Source organism: Callospermophilus lateralis, chromosome 2 (genome assembly GCF_048772815.1).
Source record: "Callospermophilus lateralis isolate mCalLat2 chromosome 2, mCalLat2.hap1, whole genome shotgun sequence".
Taxonomy (NCBI): domain Eukaryota; kingdom Metazoa; phylum Chordata; class Mammalia; order Rodentia; family Sciuridae; genus Callospermophilus; species Callospermophilus lateralis.
In genome coordinates, this window is record NC_135306.1 from 178,420,146 (window position 1) to 178,446,591 (window position 26,446).

A 26,446-nucleotide genomic window follows, 5' to 3' on the forward strand; every position below is an offset into this window, starting at 1 on the left:
TTGTTTTTTGGGGATTGGCTAACTTCATTTAGCATTATCTTCTCCAACTCCATCCATTTACCTGCAAATGCCTTGATTTTATTCTCTTTTATTGCTGAGTAAATATTCCATTGTGTATATATGCCACATTTTTTTTATCCATTTATCTATTCAAGGGCATCTAGGTTAGTTCCACAGTTGAGCTATTGTGAAGTGTGCTGCTATAAACATTGATGTGGCTGTGTCCCTGTAGTATACTGTTTTTAAGTCCTTTGGGAATAGACCAAGGAGAGGAATAGCTGGGTCAAATGGTGGTTCCATTCCCAGATTTCCAAGGAATCTCCATACTGCTTTCCATATTGGCGGCACCAATTTGCAGACCCACCAGCAATGTATAAGTGTACCTTTTTCCCCACATCCTCACCAACACTTATTGTTGTTTGTCTTCATAATAGCTGCCATTCTGACTGGAGTGAGATGAAAGAGTAGTTTTGATTTGCATTTCTCTAATTGCTAGCGATGATGCACATTTTTTTCATATATTATTGTATATAATCTTCTGAGAAATGTCTGTTCAGGTCCTTGGCCCATTTATGGATTGGGTTATTTATTTTTTATTTTTATTTTTATTTTTTGTGCTTAGCTTTTTGAGTTCTTTGTATACCCTAGAGATTAATGCTTTATCTGATGTCTGAGGGGTAAAGATTTGCTCCCAAGACGTAGGCTCTCTATTCACCTCACAGACTGTTTCTTTTGATGAGAAGAAACTTTTTAGCTTAAGACCATCCCATTTATTGATTCTTGATTTTAATTCTTGTGCCACAGGAGTCTTATTATAGCAAGTTGGAGCCTAATCCCACATGATGGAGATTAAGGTCTGTTTTCTTCAATTAGATGCAGGGTCTCTGGTTTTATTCCTAGGTCTTTGATCCATTTTGAGTTAAGTTTTGTGCATGGTAAGAGATAGGAGTTTAATTTCATTTTGTTGCATATGGATTTCCAGTTTTCCCAGCACCATTTATTAAAGAGGCTGTCTTTTCTCCAATGTATGTTTTTGGTGCCTTGTCTAATATATGATAAGTGTAATTTTGTGGGTTACTCTCTGTGTCCTCTATTCTGTACCATTGGTCTACCAGTCTGTTTTGGTGCCAATACCATGATGTTTTTGTTACTATTCCTCTGTAGTATATATAGTTTAAGGTCTGGTATAGTGATGCCACCTGCTTCACTCTTCCTGCTAAGGATTGCTTTAGCTATTATGGGTCTCTTATTTTTTCATGATGAATTTCATGACTGCTTTTTCTATTTATATGAGGAATGTTATTGGGATTTTTATTGGAATTGCATTAAATCTGTATAGTACTTTGGTAGTATGTTCATTTTGATAATATTAATTCTGCCTATCCAAGAGCAAGGTAGATCTTTCCATCTTCTAAGATCTTCTTTGACTTCTTTCTTTAGGGTTCTGTAACTTTCATTATATAGATCCTTCACCTCTTTGGTTGATTCCCAAGGTTTTTTTTTTTTTTTTTTTTTTTTAGGCTATTGTTAATATGATAGTTTTCCTTGTTTCCCTTTTAGAGGATTTGTCACTGATATACAGAAATGCCTTTTATATATGGGTGTTGATTTTATATCCTGCTACTTTTCTGAATTCATTTACTAGTTCTAGAAGTTTTCTGGTGGAACTTTTAAGGTCTTCTAGGTATAGAATCATGTCAGCAGCAAATAGTGCCAATTTGAGTTCTTCTTTTCCTATGTGTATCCCTTTAATTTCTTTTGTCTGTCTGATTGCTCTGGCCAGTGTTTCAAGAACTATGTTAAATAGTAATGGTGAAAGAGGCATCCTGTCTTGTCCCAGTTTTTAGAGGAAATACTTTCAATTTTTCTCCATTTAGAATGATGTTGGCCTGGGGCTTAGCATAGATAGCCTTTATGATGTTGAGACATGTTCCTATTATCCCTATTTTTTCTAGGGTTTTGAACATTAAGGGGTGCTGTCAAAAGCATTTTGTCAAATGATTTTTCTGTGTCTATTGAGATGTTCATATGATTCTTATCATTAAGTTTATCCATATGGTGAATTACATTTATTGATTTCCATATGTTGAACCAACCTTGCATCCCTGGGATGAATCCCACTTGATTGTGATGCACAATTTTTTTGATATGTTTTTGTATTTGATTTGCCAGAATTTTATAGAGAATTTTGCATCTATATTTATTAGAGATATTGGTCTGAAGTTTTCTTTCTTTGATGTGTCTTTGCCTGGTTTTGGAATCAGGGTGATATTAGCCTCATAGAATGAATTTGGAAGTGCTGCCTCTTTTTCTATTTCCTGAAATAAATTGAAGAGTATTGGTATTAGTTCTCCCTTAAAGGTCTTATAGAATTTGACTGTGTATCCATCTGGTCTTGGCTTTTCTTGGTTAGTAGACTTTTGATGGTGTATTCTATTTCATTGCTTGAAATTGATCTGTTTAAATTTTGTATATCATCCTGATTCAATTTGGGCAAATTATATGACTTTAGAAATTTATGGATGCCTTCAATATTTTCTATTTTATTGGAGTACAAGTTTTCAAAATAATTTTTAATTATCTTCTGTATTCCTGTAGTGTCTGTCATGATATTTCCTTTTTCATCATGTATGTTAGTAATTTGAGTTTTCTGTCTCCTTTTTGTTAGCATGGCTAAGGGTTTGTCAATTTTATTTATTTTTTCAAAGAACCAACTTTTTGTTCTGTCAATTTTTTTCAATTGTTTCTTTTGCTTCAATTTCATTGCTTTCAGCTGTGATTTTAATTATTTCCTGTCTTCTACTGCTTTTGGTGTAAATTTGTTCTTTTTCTAGGGCTTTGCAATGTAATGTTAAGTCATTAATTTGTTGACTTTTTCTTCTTTTAAGGAATGAACTTTCCTCTTAGAACTGCTTTCATGGTGTCCCAGAGATTTTGATATGTTGTATCTGGGTTCTCATTCACCTCCCAAATTTTTTAATCTCCTCCTGGTGTCTTCTGCAACCTATTGTTCATTCAGTAGCATATTATTTAGTCTCCAGGTGATGGAGTAGCTTTTATTTTTTTATTTTATCATTGATTTTAATTTCATTCCATTATGATCTGATAAAATGCAGGGTAGCATCTGCATTTGTATTTGCTAAGAGTTGCTTTGTGGCATAATGTATGATCTATTTAAGAGAAGTTTCTTCTGTCAGCTTTTGTTTGAAAGATCTATCTAGTGATAAAAGAGGTTTGTTAAAGTCACCCAAAATTATTGTGGTATGGCCTATTTGACTCTTTAACTTGAGAAGAGTTTGTTTGATGAACATAGATGCTCCATTGTTTGGGGCATATATATATTTATAATTGTTAAGTCTTGGTGTATGGTTTCCTTGAGCAGTATGTAGTGTCCTTCTTTATCCTTTTTGATTGACTTTATCTTGAAGTCAACTTGATTTGATATGAGGATGGGAACCTGTTTGCTTCTGCAGTCCATGTGAGTGGTAAGATTTTTCCCAACCCTTCACTTTCAATCTGAAGATGCCTTTGCCTTTGAGATGAGTCTCCTGGAGGCAGCATATTGTTGGATCTTTTTTTTTATCCAATATATCAGTCTATGTCTTTTTATTGGTGAATTTAGGTCATTAACATTCATGGTTATTATTGAGACAGGATTTTTATTCCCAGCCAGTTTTGTTTACTTTTAGTATTTAATGTAACTTGGTTTTTCCTCTGAATAGATTTTCCTTTAGTGTAATACCTCCCTCTGCTGATTTTCATCATTGTTTTTCATTTCATCTTCAGGGAATATTTTGCTGAGGATGTTCTCTAGTGTAGGCTTTCTAGTTGTAAATTCTTTTAACTTTTGTTTATCATAGAAGGTTTTTATTTCATCATCAAATCTAAAACTTAGTTTTGCTGGATATAAGATTCTTTATTGGCATCCATTTTCTTTCAGAGCTTGGTATATGTTGTTCCATGATTTCCTGGCTTTGAGGGTCTGGGTTGAAAAATCTGCTGAGATATGAACTGGTCTCTCTCTATATGTGATCTGATTCCTCTCTTTTGCAGCCTTTAAGATTTATCCTTATTGTGTATGCTAGGCATTTTCATTATAATGTCCCTTTGTGTAGATCTGTTGTAATTTTGTACATTTGGTGTCCTGTTCTGTTCATGGTTTCTTACTATCTTCACTGTGTAATCAACTTAATTTCCAGATTGTATACTTTGTCTTTGTTATCTGACATTCTTTCTTCCAAGTGATCTAGTCTGTTGGTTATGTTTTCTATTGAGTTTTTTATTTGGTTTATTGTATCCTTTATTTCAAGGACTTCTGTTTTTTGTTTTTTTTTTTTTTTCAGAATCTCTCTCTTGAAGTAATCTTCTGCTGCCTGTATTTGCTCTCTTCTTTGTGGAGTGATCAATTTTTGCTCATTTAGATCATTCTTTAATTCACAGATCATTTTAATTATGAACCTTCTGAACTCCTTCTCTGACATTGCATCAACTTCACTGTCCATGGGTTCTGTTATTATAGTATCCTGATTTGTTTGGGGGCACTTTCCTCTCTTGTCTTTTCATGTATTATGTGTTTTCCTTTCTTGCAGCGTGGATCTGATATATTACAGTTTCTTCCCTATATTCTTATGGTACCTGTGCAGATTGTCTGTACTTCACCTTGATGCTAGGCTTCCAGATCCTGCTCATGTCCCTCAATGTATGCTACTGCAACTAAAGGTGAAATTGGCAATAACTGAGGTAACTTGAGATAATAGTTAAGGTGCCCCAAGATGGAAGCAATGTCTTACAGAGATGGGGCTGAAAGGGTGGGCCTTACACTCTCTTTGGGATGCCTGCTCTGAGATGCAGCTGCTTCTAGGTCCTGTCTACTGTCAAAAGTTATGGGCTACTGCTTGGAGAAGGCTATGGCAATGACTGCAGTGTCCCAAGATAGAAGTGGGTTAGGCTTAGGCTCCCAGGTGTGAGGGGGCAAACTCGGACCTACCCTGGACCTGGGTCCTGCACAAGTTGGTGTGGGTGGATCTGGGCCAGGTCTGGGTTCCCATGATAGTCTGTTGGTCAGAAGAGGCGGTCATGTGCCAGAGGCTGGGCTCTGGTGGGTCTCTGCCCCGCCGGTAAAGGGGTGGACCTGGGTCTTCTGTGAGCCTGGGTCCCACTCAGGCTGGTGTGGGCGGATCTGGGTTAATGTTTTGTTTTGTACACTCCTTCCAGAAGTCTACATTGAGCCATTGAGCGTCAGCTAGGGGTCAGCCATTGTGCAATATGATGCAAATGCAGACAGGTCTGAGAGTGAGCCCATGCCTCAAGTTTGGTAGGGAAGGCAGATCCAAGGAAATGATTAAACCAAAAATCCATTACAATAGCGCTGTACCAGGGATTAAAGAGAGCATGTAACAGCAGCTGCTGACCTAGTCTGAGATATCAGAGAAGGCTTCTTTGAGAAAGCAACAATTACGTTGATAATAAGATGAAGCTGCATCTCAATTTTTTTTGCCAAATTATTTTTTCGGGAGGAGGGTATCAAGGATTGAATTTAGAGGCATTCAACCACAGAGCCACATCCCCAGCCTTATTTTGTATTTTATTTAGAGACGAGGTCTCACTGAGTTGCTTAGCACATTGCTGTTGCTGAGGCTGGCTTTGAACTTGTGATCCTCCTGCCTCAGCCTCTCCAGCTGCTGGGATCACAGGCATATGCCATTGCATCATGCCTAAGTTACTCTTAATGGGCAGATTTTTAGACTATGACAAAATCCTTTGAAAATCATTTGCATTTGCAGAGGATAAAGGATCTGTACGTACAGCTTAAGTTTATGGTACTATATTCAAAAATAAAAATAACTAGCAGCAATGATTTTTCAAATAAACCAGAATCCTATGTGTCTAATATACATTCATATGTAATTTATGAATGTGAAGAAAGCACGATTGAAACAATTAGCCAATGAGTTACAGTGACAATGCACTAAGTAATGTGTTTTGAAAAGAACCAGAGTAGTTCCTCAATACAAATTTATACTAACTTTAGTTTTTACTCAACTTTATTTATACAACAGAGATAACATTAATTTATGACATTTAATTTTTATGGATAATATTCCAACAAATATATTATTTAAAATGTATTTAAAACGTTGCAATTTTTTAAACCAGGAGTTCAACAATAGCTCATCATTACACTGTTGGGAATCAGGGACAGAACATAGGAAACAGAAAAAAATATTATGCATTATTTATTATTTGTCAACTTGCTTCTAATGGTCTTAAGAAAATGCATGCATTTTAACTACAATTTTCATAAAGAGATATAATGTCACCACAAAAGGTTTTAACTGGGGGAAAGGTTTTTATAATAAACTATTATTTATGTAGGTAAGAATAACATATATCAAAGAAAGGCAAAAATATATTGAATAAATTATTTTTATTTTCTTCTTAAATTTTCCAAACACCCTATTTATTTCACATGAGATCAGGGGTCAGTTATGATAATAGCTAATTATTAGCCCTCTTCCCTACTTCTAAAAGTTTCATTTAAAGTGGATGGAACACCATTGATAATGCAGATGATTTCTCTGGTTGGAAATTGGTAAAAATAAGTTGACAATTCTTGACCATTTTTCCCCTCTTTTCTCTTGGAAACTTGAAAACGTAAGTGCTTTGATGTTCTGTCATACTCTAAGCCTAACTGCTTAAGCCAGTTCCCTCATCCCCTCCTTTACTGGAAGGTCCACCCCTGGTTCAGTATCATTTTTTGCCTGGAAAAGACAAGTCTACCCGATTTGGGGTTTCAGTTCACAAAGAGGGGAACTCATTCAAAAGAAATGCTCCTACACTGTCTGTATGTATAACAAAGGTGATACTTTGGCCTGATTTGTATTTCTGAGTTTCATTTACTAGTTTTAAAACCTCAAGTGGAAAAATAGGCTATCTTCTCAGGAATCTTATCCCAATATTGATTATTTGCTGTAACCATATAGAAAATATTTGACATTTTCTAATCATAAAAGCCCTATAAAATAATTACTCATATTATAAATGATAATGTCAATGATCATGCTTACAAATGCAATGTAAAATCAGCTTAGCACAGTTTTTTGTACATGGTATTTGTTGCATTTACCAACAGCTGTAATAATAATAGGAAGTAGTCAATTCAGCAACTATTCATACTTCTTATACTTCCCCTTTAATTCAACCCTCAAGAGGCACACCATCTAATAGGAATGCAGTTACCAGAGATAAGACTTATGGTTTTTTGTTTTTTGTTTTTTTGTTTTTTTAATCCTCATAATTTTAACAGTTAGAAAGGGGCCTTCTTCAGAGTATTTTATAACATGTTTGGAGTTTATATTTAATAGCGGAAAATATACAAGTTTGTAAGTAGATGCAAGATTTATCTTAGCATTAAATTCGAAGAGAAAGTACATCTATGGATCACTCCATAATGGAAATCAACTGACCAAATAAAGACTGTTTTCAACAGTAATATTGTAGATGACTCTAAATTTACTTTAAATGCCTTTTTGATATTTAATTGTAATAAAAGCTAAAGACGTGGCATAAAATCAGAATTCAGTCAGGCAGCTCTGCAAGGGGCACTTTTCAGTATTCTGCTTTTTATTGATTTAACTTGATTTAAGAATAAAGTTTGAATCACTCCCTAGAGCCTAGAATAAATGGTTGAAATTACTTTTATTTATTCATTCATTTATTTATTTTTGGTACTGGATTTTGAACCCAGGGCTGCTTTCCACTGAGCTACATCCCCAGTCCTTTTTATTTTTATTATTTTTTTATTTTGAGATAAGGACATGTAAGTTGTTGGGGGGTCAAATATTTGTTGAGGCTAGTCTCAAACTTGCAACCTTGTCTCAGCCTTCTGAATCCCTGCAATTATGGTAGCAAGTCACCACGGTTAAGCCAATCATTCCACAGTTATTCAAATAACAAATTAGATGGGTCTAGAATTCATGATTTGATAGAAGGAAGATAGTCAAATGAATAGGTTATTAAAATAATTCGATGAGAACTATCAGAGGAGAAATTCAGAGTGTTATCAACACATTATCCCAGGCTTGGAATGTTGGAGGAGGATTCCAGGAAGAAGTAACGAGTTATCTAAAATATATAGAGAATGAGTAGGAGCAATACAAGAGGACAGAAGAAAGAAAATACCAAGGCAGAGGGAACTGAGGGTGTCAAACCTCAGGAAGACAGCATGTGTTATCTGGGGCACTAAAATAAATTTGAGATGTTTGGAGTGTGGTGAGCAGAGAGAGGGGGAACTCACAGAAAATGAGATCAGGAAGACCCATATAAGGAGCTTCAACTACATCCTAAAGATAATAGAACCCTTAAAAGTTTTTATACCTAGAGTATCATGACTCCTTTGCATTTATGAATGATCTCTTTATCTCTAGAATATCATCACTATTCATATAAAGGTAACTGCTGTCATCAGAAGGAGGAAGACCAGTTTGAAAACTGTTTCCGTAATCTAAGGACTGGATATCACATGCTTGATCTTGGATAATAATTGTAGAAGGGTTAAAATCATTTGAGATCAACTTAACAGATTCAGAGTAAGAAGACTTGCTAAATATTTTCTTGGGAAAGATGAGGGAGAAGGAGATGCCAAGAATAACTTCCCGGCTTCTGTGACATAATAGCTGGGTAGATGGTGGTAAAATGTGTTGCTAGAGGAAACAAAGATGCACTGATATAGGAGGGATGTAATAGATTTCGTTTTGGACATGTCCATAGAACTTTAAAATGTCTATAAGTAGGAGCAGAAGAGGCTATGAGTAATAATGGAAATTTTTCACTTATAGCCAACCAATATGGCTTTGGTAAGAAATGGACAGTAGCCATTTCAAATCAGAGATCTGTCTTGTGCTGTAATTTGTGCTACTTATTGAAGCAAGATACTTGAGTTAAAATTCTGCTATTATGAAGCTTGAAATAAATTCTACCTTCCTCATCTAAAGTCTCCAGAACATTGTTTCTTCCAAAAAACCACTTCTATCTCAAGTACTAGAAATAGAATAAGTCTAGGATCCCAAGATTCTATGAAAAAAAAAGAATGGAAGATGACAAATTATGCCAACTGATCACTTTGACCATAAATAGCATGTCTTATGTTGTATAAAAAGGAGTCCTTGTGATATTGACAATGACCATTGAAGATTTTAGTACTTCCTTATTCTGGTTATTAAAAACAACAAAAATAAAACAATACCCAAGGAATCACTGAAAGGTTTTGTTTAAACAAAGACTAATTCCAAAGCCCATAAAATGTTAATTTAGGAATCATTTCAAAAGCAAAAGGGTGATTATCTGGCACAGATATACTCTTCTAATTTTTTAAATGTATGTATACGTTATATGGTATTCCTGTTAATATAAAATTTACAAATATAAAAATATATTATTAGGTTTTGGATTCTGCTCAAATGACTGTGTAACACAATATTTATGTTAAATTCTTGGTATTTAATAGTAGAAAATAACTATCAGCAAATTGAGGTTACATTTAGAATTAAACACAATCATGTTGGTTTAGTTCATACTGACCTTTTAACTGCCTCATTTTGTGTTTCATGGTACCTAGATCAGCCAAAATTTTGTCCTTTTTTAGCCAGTTCTGTTTCTCTAATTTTTCTGCTTTCTGCAATGCTAGAATAATAAAAATACATGATATTTTACCTTACATTCTTTTATCAACAGTAATTTATCATGAACACTAATAATTTATAAAGAACTTTCTGCTTCAAGAAATAGATTCAATTAGAAACAAGTAATTAAAAGGTAAGGGTCATTAAAAGAAACCTCACTTGAAAGATGACAGGGCTTACGGCATTTCTTTATGGAAAAAAAGAAGAACAGTGCTGTTTTATTATACAGATTTACCATATGCAATAGCCATATTTCATTTTCCACTTCCACAAACTATTTGGAGGTGATGAAAGCCTGGCTTGGAACCATTCATTTTTTAAACATTCACCTACTGCCTAAAGGGTGCAATTCTTAAAAATGAAAATGTGCAGACAGGTCGTCCTCAGTGCGAATTAAACTCATTTGTTATTTTCTAATGTATACCATTATTCTCCATCTTATAGACCAAGAATCTCTTTATCAACTAAATTAGACATTTTTTCCATACAGAATACTCCCTTCCAGTAAGAAAAAGCTGGTAATTGTGCAAATATCTAAGTATAGCTATCCTTGTGCACATATTAATTGATGGACCTCCTGTTCTTTGCATAAATGTGATGTTATTATGTTGACATTATACACATTTAATTCGTTTTCTTGTTATGACATAAGATTTACTTCTCTACACCTTCATATAGTTAATTGAAAGAAAGTGAAAATTAAAACACTTACCATTTGGAGGTATAAATGGTTCACCACAAGATACCCAGACAGCAATAGGATTTCTGAGGATGAGGGTGAGCAAAGATTTATCTATACCATCCAAATTATCAGATTTCACAGATCCAGAAAATAATTTGGTTCTCAATTTCATTATAGAGTTTTCTGGAAACAAATAGAACATTTATCATTGTTTGATGAATAATGAACAAATACACTTTCTGAATTCATTTGTCTTTCAAAATATTTTCTCACTATGAGTCAGCATCCTTATATCAAAGAAAACATTCCACATTTGGTTTTGTGGGGATAGGCTAAATTGACTTAGCATTAAGAATTTGAAAGATGTGTGTTTGAAATTATAATCTTATACAACCTGAAGATCAGATGTTCCATATGCCAAATAAAGGCAGAATTATATGTTTTAATAATTAGTTAGGGACTAAATGTTCACATAATTATTTCTTGAACATTAGAGAACAAAACAAATGAGTGTTTGCCCTGCCTTCAGAGTGCACAGTACAAAAAGCTACAGATTGCCTGGATGACTTTGCATTTGACCTTGGCATATTTCAGAATGCAAAGAAATAGAGGAATTCTAACTAGTGTCAGCCAGAGATCACACCTGCCTATAACCTGGTAAGCAACACAATGGAAAGAACTGGGGTTAGAAAAACCCACTCAGTACATGGGGTGCACAGCCTAAGAAGACAGTAAAGTTTTGATTGGCATAGGTTGTGATCATCCACTCTCCTCCCTTTGTTTGAGCATCTTAGAGGGGAAGAAATTTTGGACCTTTAAAAAATTTTATTCTACTCTTTCTAATTTTTTTATCTTCCCTTTTCACTTTATTATCTTCTTTTTTAATTTTATGTTTTAAGAATCTTTTTTATCATACTCTATATTTTCCTCTTTCTTTTCTGTTATGGTGATTGCTGCTATTGTTGTTATCTTATTTTTGTATGGTTTATATAGTTATGTATTTACTTGTTTAGTGGAGATGGGGATCAAGCCTGGGAATTCATATACATAGGGTGATCTGCCACTTAGCTATACACTGAAGTCTACCTGAGTGGAATTGTACCTTGTTCCAGACACAACCAAGTCCTGCTTAAACCTTGGTGGATGCTTCAACTTAAAAGAATGGGGACAAAAGTCTCCAGGTGGTGACTAGTCCCCAAGGGGCACAGCTAGGGGCTTATGACATCCCACTCCTTGATAGTCATCACAGAAATAACCAAGAGAAATAAAACAACTCCTGTGGATACTGCATCTATGAGGGTCCTCAGCATTGGCTGTCATCATACCTGTCATATCACACATTGCTAACAAGATTGGATATGAGTGCCACAGTGGGGGAGCTGTGATCCCAGTCCCTACCTCTGCATATGAAACATCAGAAACTGCACCATTGTCTGAACAGGTAATCTTCAGGCCCTTCACCTCAGTTGGAACATCCTGTATCAGAGATACTTTTCAAATAACAGAGCCATAATCGACAGTGCACATGGCAACACCCTCCACCTGATAGGGCATCCACTTCCATTGCAGGAGTAACCACAGAAAGTGAATTCCACATCATCTGCCATCTACATAAACCACACCTATCTAAATTACCAAAGGGACCCCACTCTTGGAAGACCATTAGAGAAAGTAGGTCCCTTAGGCTCTGATACATTATGTCAAAACCCACTAATCACAGCAAAGAAGCTTCAGGGAGATTAAACTATGAGGTCTAATGGAATTAAATTCAACATTACAAAATAGATACCCTAATATGTATCATCAGAAGGCCTCATATAAAAGTGAAAGAAGTTTCCATTTCAACAGATGTGCAAATCTCAACACAGAAACACAAGAAATATGAAAGCTACAAAGCAAGTATTATCAAATAAAAAAAAAAATTCTAACACCTTATCTATCATAATGGAATGAAACCAGAAATCAACAGCAAGAGAAATTGCAGAAGTTAGACAGAAACATGGAGATTGACCAACATACTATTAGGTGAACTGGGTCACTGAAGAAATCAGAGGGAAATTTTTAAAATCTTGAATCAAATAAAAATTGCAACCGCATATACTGAAATTTATGGAATATAACAAAAGCAGCACTGAAAGGGAAGTTTATAGCAAGGAGTGCTGTCATGAAAATAATAAAGAGATCTCAGATAAATAACCTAATGATGCATCTAAAGGTCTTAGAGAAACAAGAACAAACAAGGCCCCAAACCGGTAGAAGGAAAGAAATAATAAGATTAGAGCATAAATCAATGCAATAAAGATTAAAAACAATACAAAGGATTGAATAAACAAAGTTGGTTCTTAAAAAGATAAGTAAAATTGACAAACCCTAAGCTAAACTAATTAAAAGAGAAGGCCCAAATTAAGTTAGACATTAATAAGGAGACATTAAAATAGGCACCACTGAAATTAAAAAGGATCATTAGGGAATATTTTGAAAAACTACTTGCCAACAAATTGGTAAATCTAGAAGAAATTGACAAATTTCTAGACACATAAGATTTACCAAAATCAAACCAAGGGGACATAAGAAACCTAAATAAATCAATATACAGTAATGAGATTGGAGCAGTAATAAAAAGGCTCCTAACAAAGAAAATCCCTGTCCCAGATGGATTCACTGCTGAATTTCATCAGACTTTTGAAGAAGAACTATGCTCCTCAAGAGATTTCATAAACTATAAAGTGAGTGGGCTCTTCTACACTCATTCAATGAAGTCAATATTATCCTACTACCAAAACCTAAGGACACATAAAATAAAGAAAATTATACACCAATATCCCTGATGGATATACATGCAAAAAGTCTAAATAAAATACTTGCAAGCCAAATTTTACAGCGCATTTCAAAATGTCATACACCATGATCAAGTTGATTTCATTCCAGAGATGCAAGGATAGTTCAACATATACAAATCAATAAATGTAATACAGCACAAAAATAGAATCAAGGATAAAAATACATGATAATTTCAGAAAAAGTCTTTGACCAAATTCAATATCCCTTTGTGATGAAAGTCCTGAATAAACAGGGGATAGAAGAATCATACCTTAACAAAATAAAGACTCTTTATGACAAAACCATAGCCAATAGCATACTGAATGGACAAAACTGACAGTATTTCCTCCAAGATCAGGATCAAGTGTCCACTCTCACTACTCTTATTCAATATAACACTCAAAATTTCAATCAGAGCACACATAGGTAAGAGAAATAAAATAAAAGCCATACTAATAGGAAAGGAGGATGTCAGATTATCTCTGTTGATGATATGATTCTATACAGAGAAAGTTCTAAAGACTCTACCAAAAGACCTTTAGAATTGACAAATTCAGTAAAGTAGCAGGATACAAAAGCAATATACTAAAATCAGTAGCTCTTCTGTTTACCAATGATAAAGTTGCTGAGAAAGAAATCAAGAAATTCACAATATCCACAAAAATATACACAAAATACCTAGGAATAAAACTAAAAGATGGAAGTTATCTACAGTGAAAATTACCAAACACTAAAAAAAAAAAAAAAAAAAAAAAAAAAACTGAGAAAAACAGTAGAAGGTGGAAAGACTTACCATGTTCATGGATTGAAAGGAATAATTGTTTAAATTGCCACACTACCCAAAGCAATCTACAGATTCAATGTAATTCTCATCAAAATACCAATGATATTCTTTCTCAAAACAAGAGAAAAAATCCTAAAATTTATATGGAAGCACAAAAACCCTAAACAGCTAAAGAGATCTTGATCAAAAAGAACAATTTGGAGGCATCACAATACCTAATTTTAAGACATACTACAGAGCCATAATAACAAAACAGCATATTGCCATAAAAGTAGACATGTAAACAAACTAGGACAAAAATGAGGACACAAAAATGAATCTACACATCTTCAGTCAACCAATTCTTGGCAAAGCTATCAAAAACACACATTGTGAAAGGACCATCTCTTCAACAAATGGTGCTGGGAAAGCTGGATATTCACACATAGAAGATTAGAACTAACCCTCATCTCTCAAAATCAACTAAAAATAGATCAAAGAGCTTAATGTTAGAACTATAACTCTGAAACTACTAGAAGAAACCAGGAGAAACATTTCAAGCCATTGGCACAAGCAATGGTTTCCTGGATGGAACTCCAGTAGCTCAGAAAATAAAAACAAGAATTAACACATGGGATTACATCAAGTAAAAAGCTTCTGACAGCAAATGAAACATTCAACAGAGTTAAGACACAATTTCCAAAATGGGAAAAAATTATTTGTCAGCATTTGATGGAGTATTAAAATCGAGAATACATGAAAAACTCAAATAAACAAAAAGTAATACAAACAAAAATGACCTGAATATACATGTCTCAAAAGATATACAAATGGTCAATAAATATATGAAAACTATGCTCAATAACTTTAGACATCAGAGCAATTCAAATCAAAACTGTAGTGAGATCCCATTTCACCATAGTTACCATGGTTATTATCAAAAACGAAACAAGGAGATCTAAGATAGCATACTAGAGGGAGGATGCATTCCTTGTTGCTCTGTGACATGGGATTCAGGCAGAGGAAATACTGGTTCTCTGCAAGAGCTCTCACTGCCCACTCCCCTGCTCTTTGACCTCTGTTTGTCCACTGTGATCACTAGCCCTTTGCCAGTATATCACCGGCCTTTTGCATGCAGATGTCTTGCTGACACTGCCAACTGCCCACTGGCTACATGTTTGCCTGCCTTTAGCCTGCCCATCACCCTCTGCCTGACGTCCATCCACTGAGCACCCGCTGTTTGCCTTCAGACTGCCCACAGACTGCCTGAGGAGTGCCTGCTGCCTGTTGCTGCCTGGAAATCCATTTTCAGGGTACCCACGGGTTTGGTCACATGCAGCTGCTGCCATCGTGGGACACTGGCCAGGGCCTGGGAATCCAGGGCTAAGAGGTCTAAAGGTTTGTTGTTGCCACTGTTGCCATCTCTGGGTGTGGCTACCTTAGCCTGGGGGCACCAACCAGGGCCTAGAGATGTATTGTCAGGGTATGTGCAGGTCTGGTTGCATCTGGGGTCTTCCTGCTGGGTGTGCTAATGGCCTCCATCTGGCTGCCTCTTTATAGGGTCACTCCTTTGAGTGAGTGCATCCATGGTGGTCTCTGTGCAAGTTGGAACAGCATTGATATCTTGGGACTACAGCAAGACAGAGCCTGAGGAATCTGAAGTCCAGGTCCATCAGATTGCAGCTGGGTCTGTGTGGGTCAGTCTTGGCCTGAAAAGCCTGGAAAGTTGGAGACCAGGGACAGTTCCCTGGACAGGGCATGGGGGTGGCAAGTATAGGTTGGAGACCCTGGAGAAAACAGGACTCTCTCTAGCTCAGTGAGTCCTGAAGTGCATGAGGACAGGAGGGACCAGCTATAACAAGTGGGAAAACTGGAAGAGGATGTGAGGACATCTTGCTATCAACTAGCCCAACCATCGAGCAAATACACTTTCTTCTCAGCACCACATGGATTCTCCTCTAAAACAGACTGGATGTTATACCACAAAGCAATACGTAGAAATATAATAATAATAATAATAATAATAATAATAATAATAATAATAATAGAAATACTACCCTGCATTCCATCAGATCATAACAGAATGAAACTAAAATCAATGATAAAATAAAAAATAGAAGCTACTCCAAAACCTGAAGACTAAATAACATGCTATTGAATGACAAATGGATAACAAAAGAAATCATGGAGGAAATGAATAAAACACTTAGAGGTAAGTGAGTACACCAATACAGCATATCAAAATCCCTGGGACATTATGAAGGCAGTGCTAAGAGGAAAGTTCATTGCATTGAGCTCATTCAATAAAAGAGTAAAAAGTCAACAAATAAATGACCAAATATTATATCTCAAAGCCCTAGTAAAAGAACAAATCAACAACAAAAACAGTAGAAGACAGGAAATAATTAAAATCAGAGCTGATATCAATGAAATTGAAACAAAAGAAACAATTCAAAAAATTGACAAAATTAAAAGTTGTTTCTTTGAATAAATAAATAAAATTGATAAACCCTTAGCTACACTAATGAAGACAAAACTCAAATTATTAAAATTCATGATTAAAAAGGTAAATATCACAACATACACTACTGAAATACAGAAGATAAATAGAAACTATTTTGAAAATTTATACTCCAATAACATAGAAAATCTTGAAGACATCAACAAATTTCTAGAGACACATGAACTATCCAAACAGAATCAAGATGACATACATAATTTAAACAGATCAATTTTAAGCAATGAAATAGAAGATGCCATCAAAAGTCTACCAACCAAGAAAAGCCCAGGACCAGACATATTCTCAGCCAAGTTCTACACAATCTTCACAAAGAATTAGCACCAATATTCCTCAAATTATTGCATGAAATAGAAAAGGAGGGAACCCTTTCAAACTCATTCTATGAGGCTAGTAACACCCTGATACCAAAACCAGACAAAGACACATCAAGGGAAGAAAACTTTAGACCAATGTCCCTAATGCAAAAATTCTCAATAGCATTCTGACAAATCGCATACAAAATATATTTTAAAAATAGTGCACTACCATCAAGTGGGGCTCATTCTAGGGATGCAAGGTTGGTTCAACATATGGAAATTTATAAATATAAATATAAATAACAAAAATAGCATGGTATTGGTACCAAAGTAGACATATAGACCATTGATACAGAATAGAAGACGCATCAAGTGACTTAAAGACAAGAACCATATAATCATTTATTTCAATATATGCAGAAAAAGCATTTGACAAAATATAGCACCTCTTCATTTTCAAAACACTAGAAAAACTAGGGATAGTAAGAACATATCTCAACATTGTAAAAGCTATCTATGCTAATCTTAAGGCCAACATCATTCTAAATAGAGAAAAACTGAAAGCATTCCTTCTAAAAACTGAAACAAGACAGGGATGCCTTCTTCCACCACTTCTATTCAACAAAGTCCTGGAAACTCTAGCCAGAGAAATTAGACAAATAAAAGAAATTAAAAGGATACAAATAAGAAATGAAGAACTCAAACTATCATTATATTGAAGCCAGATTTAAAATTAGGTAGTCAGTGTAGTTAGGTAAATCGGGTCTAATATCGAGTGAAATCTAAAATGAAGGCCATGCTGGGAATGACTCAGGGAAAACACAGGACAACTCATGGAATGTTAATGAAGTCCCTTAAAGGCCCTAGGCCAAAGTCCACCTCAAAGAAATGTTAATGGAGCCCAGGAAACAGCCCCAACAGATTTGGAGATAGCCCATCCCAGAGAAGTGATAATCCCATCCCAAAAGGTGATAATTAGGTCCACCTGTGTTCTAACCCTTCCCCCTTGCATTCCATCACCAAACCTATAAAAAGGGAAACACATTTGCCCGCCAACTGGATTCCACCTTTTGGATCCCCTTCTTCCTCTGGGAGAAGTCTTTTCTGCTGTCCTTTAATAAACTTCAATCTCTACTCTGACCTTGCCTCGGCGTGTGCTTTTCTGGTGTTATTCTTCAACATCGGGAAAGCAAAAGGTAACAATATGATGACTACATGATTCTATATTTAGAAGATTCAAAAAATCCCACCAGAAAACACCTAGAGCTAATAAATGAATTCAGCAAAGTGGCAGGATATAAAATCAATACTCATAAATCAAAGGCATTTATATACATCAGGATGAATACTCTGAAACAGAGAAATTAGAAAAACTACCCCATTCCCAGTAGCCAACACACACACACACACACACACACACACACACACACACATACTTGGAGATCAATCTAACAAGAGAGGTGAAAGACCTCTACAATGAAAACTACAGAACACTAAAAAAAGAAATTGAAGACCTTAGAAGATGGAAATATATCCCACGTTCTGGGCAATTACAATTAAAATCCCAATGACATTCTTCATAGAACTAGAAAAAGCAATCGTGAGATTCATTTGGAAAAATAAGAGACCCAGAATAGCCAAAGCAATCCTTAGCAAGAAAAGTGAAGCAGGGGCATCACAATATCAGACCTTAAAGTATACTACAGAGCAATAGTAACAAAAATAGCATGGTATTAGTACCAAAGTAGACATATAGACCAATGGTACAGAATAGAAGACACAGAGACAAACTCACATAAGTAGAGTTATCTCATATTAGACAAAGGCTCCAAAAACATACACTGGAGAAAAGATAACCTCTTCAACAAATGGCGCTGGGAAAACTGGAAATCTATATGGAGAAAAATAAAATTAAACCTCTATCTCTCATCCTGCACAAAAATCAACTCAAAGTGGTTCAAAGTCTTAGGAACTAGAACAGAGAACCTGTGGCTAATAGAAGAAAAAATAGGACCAAATCTTTACCATGTCAGCTTAGGAACTGACTTCCTTAACTAGGACCCTAAAGTATAATAAGTAAAATAAAGAATCAATAAACAGGATGAATTCAAACTAAAAAACTTCTCAGCAAAGGAAAAAATCAATAACATGAAGAGAGAGCCCACAGAATGGGGGAAAATCTTTACTACATGCACCTCAGATAGAGAACTAATCTCCAGGATATATAAAGAAGTTAAAAAACTCAGCACCAACAAACAAATGCCCAATCAGTAGATGGGTTAAGGAGCGGAACAGATACTTTACAGAAAAAGAAATACAGTTGATCAACAAGTATATGGGAAAATGTTCGTCATCTCTAGCAATTAGAGAAATGCGAATCAAAACTACTCTAAAATTTCATCTCATTCCAGTCAGAATGGCAATTATCAAGAATACAAGCAATAATAAGCGTTGACAAGGAAGTGGGGAAAAGGGACACAATATATTGCTGGTGGCACTGCAAATCAGTGCAACCACTATGGAAAGCAGTATGGAAATTCCTTAGAAAACTTAGAATGGAACCACCATTTGACCCAGCTATCTCACTCCTCAGTTATACCCCAAATACTTAAAATCAGCATACTATAGTGATGTAGCCATCTCAGTGTTTATAGCAGCTCAATTCACAATAGTTAAATGATGAAACCAACCTCAATGCCCTTCAACAGATGAATGGATAAAGAAACTATGGTATATATACACTACGGAATATTAGTCAGTCTTGAAGAAGAATGAAATCATGGCATTTGCAGGTAAATGGATGGAGTTGGAGAATATCATGTTAAGTGAAATAAGCCAACCTCCCCCAAAACAAAGGCCGATTATTTTCTCTGATAAGCAGATGTTGATCCATAATGGGGTGGGGCAAAGAATGAAGAAACTTTGGATTGTGCAAAGGGAATGAGGGGAGGGGAGGAGGTGTGGGGACTGGGTGGATGGTGGAATGGACATTATATACATGTATGATTATACTACTGGTGTGACTCTGCACCATGTTCAGCCAGAGGAAGAAGTTGTGCTCTATTTGTGCAGAGTGTCAAAATGTATTCTGCTGTCATGTATAACTAATTAGAACAAATTATGAAATGAAAAAAATGCATTCCAAATGTATCAATGATGTAAGAATAAAAATAAAATAAATAAAATTATTTCTACAAAAAACAAAAGAGAACAACTGCTGGCAAAGATATAAGGAAAAAAGCCTTATATACTGTTTGGGGGATGTAAATTAGTATAGACACTATAAAAAAAAAAAAAACAGTATGGAGGTCTCTTTTTCAAAAAACTAAAAGTAGAACCACCATATGACCAGATTATACCACTCCTGGGTATAAATCTGAGGGAAATAAGGTCAGTATACAAAAGAGACACCTGCATACCCATGTTTATTGTGGCACTATTCACATTAGCCAAAATATAAAATCAGCCTCGGTGCTCCTCAACATCTAACAGATGAATGGATAAAGAAATGATGAGATATATACACAATGAACTCTTATTCATCTATAATGAAGAATAAAATCTGTCATTTGCATGAAAATGGATGGAACTGGAGGACATCATGTCAAGTGAAATTATTCAGACAATATCACATACTTTCTCTTTTATGTGGAAACAATAAAATAAAAATAAAATATAACCTGAAAATAGAGATGAACTTTTAGAGGCTAGTAAAGGGGGAAAGAGGGATGTTGACAGATGTAGAGGGAAGGTGGAAATATCAATGCACAATATATGCCCATATGGAAATATTACAAGAAACTCATTAATTTGTACAATTAACATGTATGAATAAAAAGAAAAATATATAATATTCTATACAAACACAACTGCTGCAAATCTAATTACATATTACATATCAGCAGCAACCACAGCAACAAAAATAAGTAATATTCTATACAGAATAATAATAACTAATATTCATTGAATGCTTGGATAAACATCAACCAGGCATTGTTCTAAGTGAAAAAAATACATACACATATATATGTATCTACATGTGTGTATATGTGTATGTACACTTTTATTAATATATTTATTAATAATTTTATTAATATATTTATGAAGGCCAAATAAATATATTTAATATAGATATTAAATATATATATTCAAGCGAATATGTGTAAGTGTGTATTTCTGTGGTATGGGTGTGTGAATGCTGTGGTATGAACGTGTCCCCTCCAGAAAAATTCTGATATACACGTGCAAGGTGGGTGCTCTATCCCTGAGCCACAAGCCCAGCCCTCATTTCTCCTTTCAAATCGCAGCACCTTACGGGCAGGAGCCTTGTTTTCTGTTCTGTTCTATTTCTATTTGAGTCATTAATAAAGTGCTGCACACAAATAGTATAATCGAGAAATATCAATTTAAAATTCATTTCTTTTGGTTCCATCCTCAGCACCAAGTAAAAATAAATAAGTAAGGGTATTGTGTCCATCTACAACTAAAAAATTAAAAAGTTGAGTAAAAGGAGAAAAGACCTCACGCCCCTTTATTTTAAATGTATATCAAAAAGAATTTCATGATGGCTTTTGCAAACTTAGTAATTTTCATTTGGGGAAGTTGTTGGCCATTTCATCTTTATTCCCAACTCCTTCATTCTTCTGAATCATCCAGTGTCATATCTTCAAATGAAAAAAAATCCACTTTATTTCCAAAATTACTCAGAACCAGGTTCGTCAGCCCAAGACTAAGCAGGATGTGTCGCCATGACTGGGCTCAGAGCCCCTGTCCCAGGTGCTAAGGGAACTGCAGGAGGGTCACAAGTGGAGCTTGGCATCGCTCACACTGCAGGCACCCCACCCCCCTGCAGCCTGCTCACACACGTGTCCTGCCCGAAACTTAACCAGGAGTCCAGCCTTGCAGATGCGAAGGTGGCGAAGGTGGCGATTCACTCCCGGTGAATCTGAATTCTTCAGTGTAGTGGCTAAAGGTCAAGGAACTGGGTCCATCAAGACATGGCCTGGGGGGCAGTGGGACAGGCAGTGCAGAAAACCAAAGGCAGAGGCCTTCTCTGCTCCCCTGCTGGTGAGAAGCCCCGTGCTCCTGTGTTACCTGGCATGTCAGGCCTCAGGCCACACAGCTCTGTGCTCCACTCGGGCGGGCACGTAATCAACTCCTGAGTACCTCACCTAGCTCCTCTGACGGCTACTGGCTTCTAGCACCATCCTTTAACTGTCTTTCTGTAATTGGCACCTCTACAGCTGAAGAAAATGGAAGGAGAAGGAAACTTCCCTCAAGGTGGCCCAACCTCCCCTCTTGGCTGTAGGTTCAGCAGAACAGATTTTTCAAGGAGAAAAGACTAAAAGAATAGAATCCTCACTTTGGGCGAGTTCGGTTTATAAACATGCAGACCGGCAAAACAGCTAGGCAAGATTGCTTCAAAATCGTCTTTGCTTTATTAAGTATTCCACTAAGAAATATGTGTGACAGACAAAAAGTCCTCAGGTTTAAAACATTCTTTAACTTGCCAAAAAGTAATCACGTGTGATGTTTCAAGAATGTACAAATAAAAGCTCATCTAAGTTAAAAAAAAAAAAAAGAAAGAAAAATTCTGATATTGAAACTTAATGGTCAATGTGATGGTCTCTGAGGTGGGACTTTCAAAGGTGGTCATAAGAGTCCCTCTCCTTGTGAATGGGATGACGTCCTTACTAAAGAGGCTTCACACAGTGTTTGGCTCTCCTGCCCGCTATCTTTAGCCTCCTGAGAACATAGAACTTCTCCCCTCTGGAGAATGCAACCCTCATCAGAAAACCAAACCTGCCAGGGCCTTGATTTTAGACTTCCAGCTTCCGAAGCTGTGAGAATACTCATTCTTTATAAATCAACCAGTTACTGGATCTATAGTACTCAGTTATAGTACCATAAAATGAACTAAGATAACATTCAAGAGAAAATTTTATATATGGTTTTTATTTCAAGTCAGTCCTTAAAAACACTCCATGAAGTGACTAGTAGTACCCTTATTTTACAAATGAGAAAACTGAGGTACATAGTGTTAAAAACTTTCCCAAAAGTCACTGAGCAAGTGACAGAGCTAGAACTTGAACCTTAGTATTCTGGCTCCAAAACCCAAGTTCATAACCCAAGTTATGCCTTGGAGAATCTCATTGAGACTCTTAAATCAGTTACAATAATAGCTGGTTGTGATTTTAAAATTCTAGAAGAGGTGATTGAAAGAATCTCATTTAACTTTTTCATGATTGAACATAAGCAGAAGCATTGTCCACGTACTTTTAGCAGTCATCTCTTCTGTTCCAACAGGAGTGGAGCCTGTCCTTTGTTCTTCAGAGTCTCTCTGCATAAAGGATTCATTTAGAGCCCATAAAACCAAATCACGCAAGGTAAAGATTGTGGTTCCATCTCTGGTGTATACTTTGGAAGCTGCTCTGGAAAGCCCAAGCTGTCCTGTGCATTCTGTAAGAAGCTAAACAACACAGTCTGTGAAGGACTGACACGAACTAGTGATAGAATTGGGAATAAAGAAGAGATCACCTTTCAGAAATCTTGAGAAAATACAGATCTGAGTAACTACTAATCTTGATTGTGTGTGTGTGTATGTGTGTGTGTGTGTGATAGCAGTAGTAGGGATTAAAACATGCTAAGCAAGCATTATACTCCTGAGCTACATCACCTTCCCAGATCTTGATTTTTGATTAGTAATGATTTCTAATATTAGATTGTTCTGTACCATTTTATATTAGTCTAATCCCACTGTGAAAATTCCTAGCTCTAAAAATGTAACATAGCAGCTGATGTATGTTAATGCATTTTAGCCTCAGAGTGCTTTTTAAGAAATGTCCAATCGAGAAATCTACTTTCAATTTTGTTGCTTGATAAGGTATAAAATTATTGTAATATTTCATATTGATGAACTGCTCTAAAATAAATGAGTAGTTAACTTTTAAACCAAGACATGACATGTATTATTACCTCCATTTGGTAGATGGGAAAACAGAATGAAAAGGCTAATATTTTTTCCCAAGACCCTAAAAGACAGTATGGATCCCTGAGTGAATCTTCAAGTCACTAATTTCTGTACTTTGTTTAGTTTACTGAACAACAATATTTTAATTAAAAATCCATTTATTTTTCAACCAAAGAGGTGAGTGGATAAATAAGTAGTGTTTGTAAAGAAGTTCTAATGAGAACTTCATATCATATTAAACATCACCTGTAAAATATGTCACTAAAGTATTTGCCTGAATTCACAGACAGGGTAATAGATCATCAAACCTGGAAAAACAAATCTGGGCTTGGGCCTTCTGGACTCTCCTTCATTCCTGTGTCTATGTGTTCTTTAAGACAGACCACACAGTTCCTCTTAACACAATCCCTTCTTCTCCAATTTAAAAACGAAGCACCCTATCAACAAATAAGCATTCTAATGCTCCAGATGATAAACAAGGTGGCATCTCTTAGATCACTCAGATGACATAAAATTGGAAGTTGGCTTTGGAAGGAGGGAAGAAAATGACATTGTTTTTGATAAGAATGAAGAAAATTGGGTAGTTTTATTTTTTCTCCTTTTATATCTTTGCTTTGGAGCCAATCTAAGAAAACACATTCTGATTTTTTAAAAATTTTTCTAAGTCTATCCAAAGAAATACAATAAAAAATAATGCCTTTAAGGAAACACGGATCTCAATCTCATCAGCTTAAATTGGTAAACCTGGCCAGGGACATTTATCACTCAATCTCATTTTTTTTTTTTTTCTTATCAGGAGAATCACCATTATCATTACCTCTGAGAATGTAAGCAGCATTTAAGTGACAGCCACCTACCATGGGGAATGTTCCAGCCACAATTAACTTCCCATTACGATATCCATCCCCGTTTTTGTACGCGATTATTTTCACTGCCTTCTGGTGTGTTGCTGCTATACCACTGTGACACACAGCTTGCATGCAGGTCTTCGTCCGTAAAGATAATAGGAGTTCTTCATAATAACTTAGAGTTTTGTCAGCCTCGTAAGATGATAAGTCAGCCTGATTCATTTAAAAAAAATGTACATTATACAAACCTTTAAATTTTAGTTTTTTATTTGGGCATCATTCAGTCTCAGTTCAATGAGTGTGTGTGTGTGTGTGTGTGTGTGTGTGTGTGTGTGAGAGAGAGAGAGAGAGAGAGAGAGAGAGAGAGAGAGAGACATTTAAATTTTGCTATGGTCACTTCATGTACTATAGATACCAGATGCTATAATGGGAAGGACACTGGACAGAAATCTTAAGTTCTTTTTCCATCCCTGACACTGAGTTACTAGGTGACTTCTGAGCATCTGGTCTGTTTGGGGCCTTCTCTATTTATTTTATTTGAGGGTAATGTTACAGTTTTTGTTTCTTTTGCTTTCACCTGTGACAGGAGATGGCAGCAGGGCCAAAGACAGCCTGGGATCAAAGTAAGAGGACACAATACCACCACCGACATTCCCTCAATTTTTGACTTTAGAATGGTGCCATCCTATGGTGGAAGATGTTGATGAGAGGAGGGGAATGAGAACAGTGTCAAGCACATGGTAATGAAGGAATGAAAGCCACCTCATCTCTAACTAGGATGCTGCCCTGAGGGAAAAGCTGTTTGAGATGCTGTAACTCTGAGGATCTTGGTAATCAGCTCCTCCAAACCAAATGCTCTCCGGCTTCCCAGAGGACTGATTCCTTTTTCCTTTAGATATTGTTTCAGTGGATGTTTAGTGCCACCTGTTACCATCCACAATGTGGCTGGGAATTAGGAGATGAGCGAGATCTGGAGATGGGGCAGGCCAGCCTTGAGAGGACAGGCTGGAGGGTGCCCACCTTTTTGGACTTGCTCCTTTATATTCAGGTGTGCAATTTCCCTCCGCTTTTTTTACTTCTAAACTTGAAGGGAGGATCTCTTAAATAGTACCATTTCAAATTAAGGTCACACAAAAGTAGCAGAGGATTTTGTTTGGTTGGTTTTTGTTTTTATTTTTTCATCTCCAAGAGCTCTAAATAGCATTAGACATGGATGTGTGAATTCAGGCACCCAACTTGAATAGTTAACAACAACATGTCAAATTCCCCCTGAAATGCTCCATGCTCATCAAAGAAGTTTACCCTGTGGATATAGGTAAAAAAGCTGTTCCACTAAGTAAAGATCTGCAGTTATTTCCTCAACTAAAAGTGACACAGAGAATAGGGGAAAGTGTCAGCAAATTAAAGCTGCAGAAGTGCCCAATTAACTTCACAGGGTGAATGGAACTTTTAATAGACAATGTATTTTAAATCACAGTGGGGAAAAGGAAATCAATGCAAGCAGGATGTGTTAAGGGAGGATGAATTGGATGAGTGGAGATGCATCTGAGGAGGATGAATTGGATGAATGGAGATGAACTTGAATGCAAGGCAGATAATAAATACATCAAAGTTTCCAAACTGTTGACATATATACATTAGCAGAATTCAGATCATTACACACCTTGACCACACTGATGACCTTGAAAGGCCCTTGGGATAGGGACTTCTGGGTCTTGGAGCCTGAAACACAGAGGAATGGAACCCCTGGAAGCAACTGTTTCAGTCTCTTCTCTGCTCTCATGCATCGTCCACAAGCCAGGCAGAGCATCATTTTCCTCTTTCCACCAGCTGAGAGATAATAGTATCCCTTAAACAGGAAATAAA

General features: G+C 36.0%; 1 protein-coding gene across 1 annotated transcript in view; it reads right to left on the reverse strand.

Moving 5' to 3' along the window:
• The window catches only part of Dcdc1 (doublecortin domain containing 1), a 59,145-nt gene that overhangs the window by 13,054 nt on the left and 19,645 nt on the right, over positions 1-26,446 (reverse strand). Inside the window, exons 6-10 of the mRNA XM_076844297.2 lie at positions 26,244-26,429; positions 24,590-24,793; positions 23,039-23,231; positions 10,393-10,545; positions 9,580-9,681 (exon numbers count right to left, since the gene is read on the reverse strand). Of these exons, the coding sequence (XP_076700412.2) occupies positions 9,580-9,681; positions 10,393-10,545; positions 23,039-23,231; positions 24,590-24,793; positions 26,244-26,429 (838 nt within the window). The remainder of the gene's footprint in view (positions 1-9,579; positions 9,682-10,392; positions 10,546-23,038; positions 23,232-24,589; positions 24,794-26,243; positions 26,430-26,446) is intronic.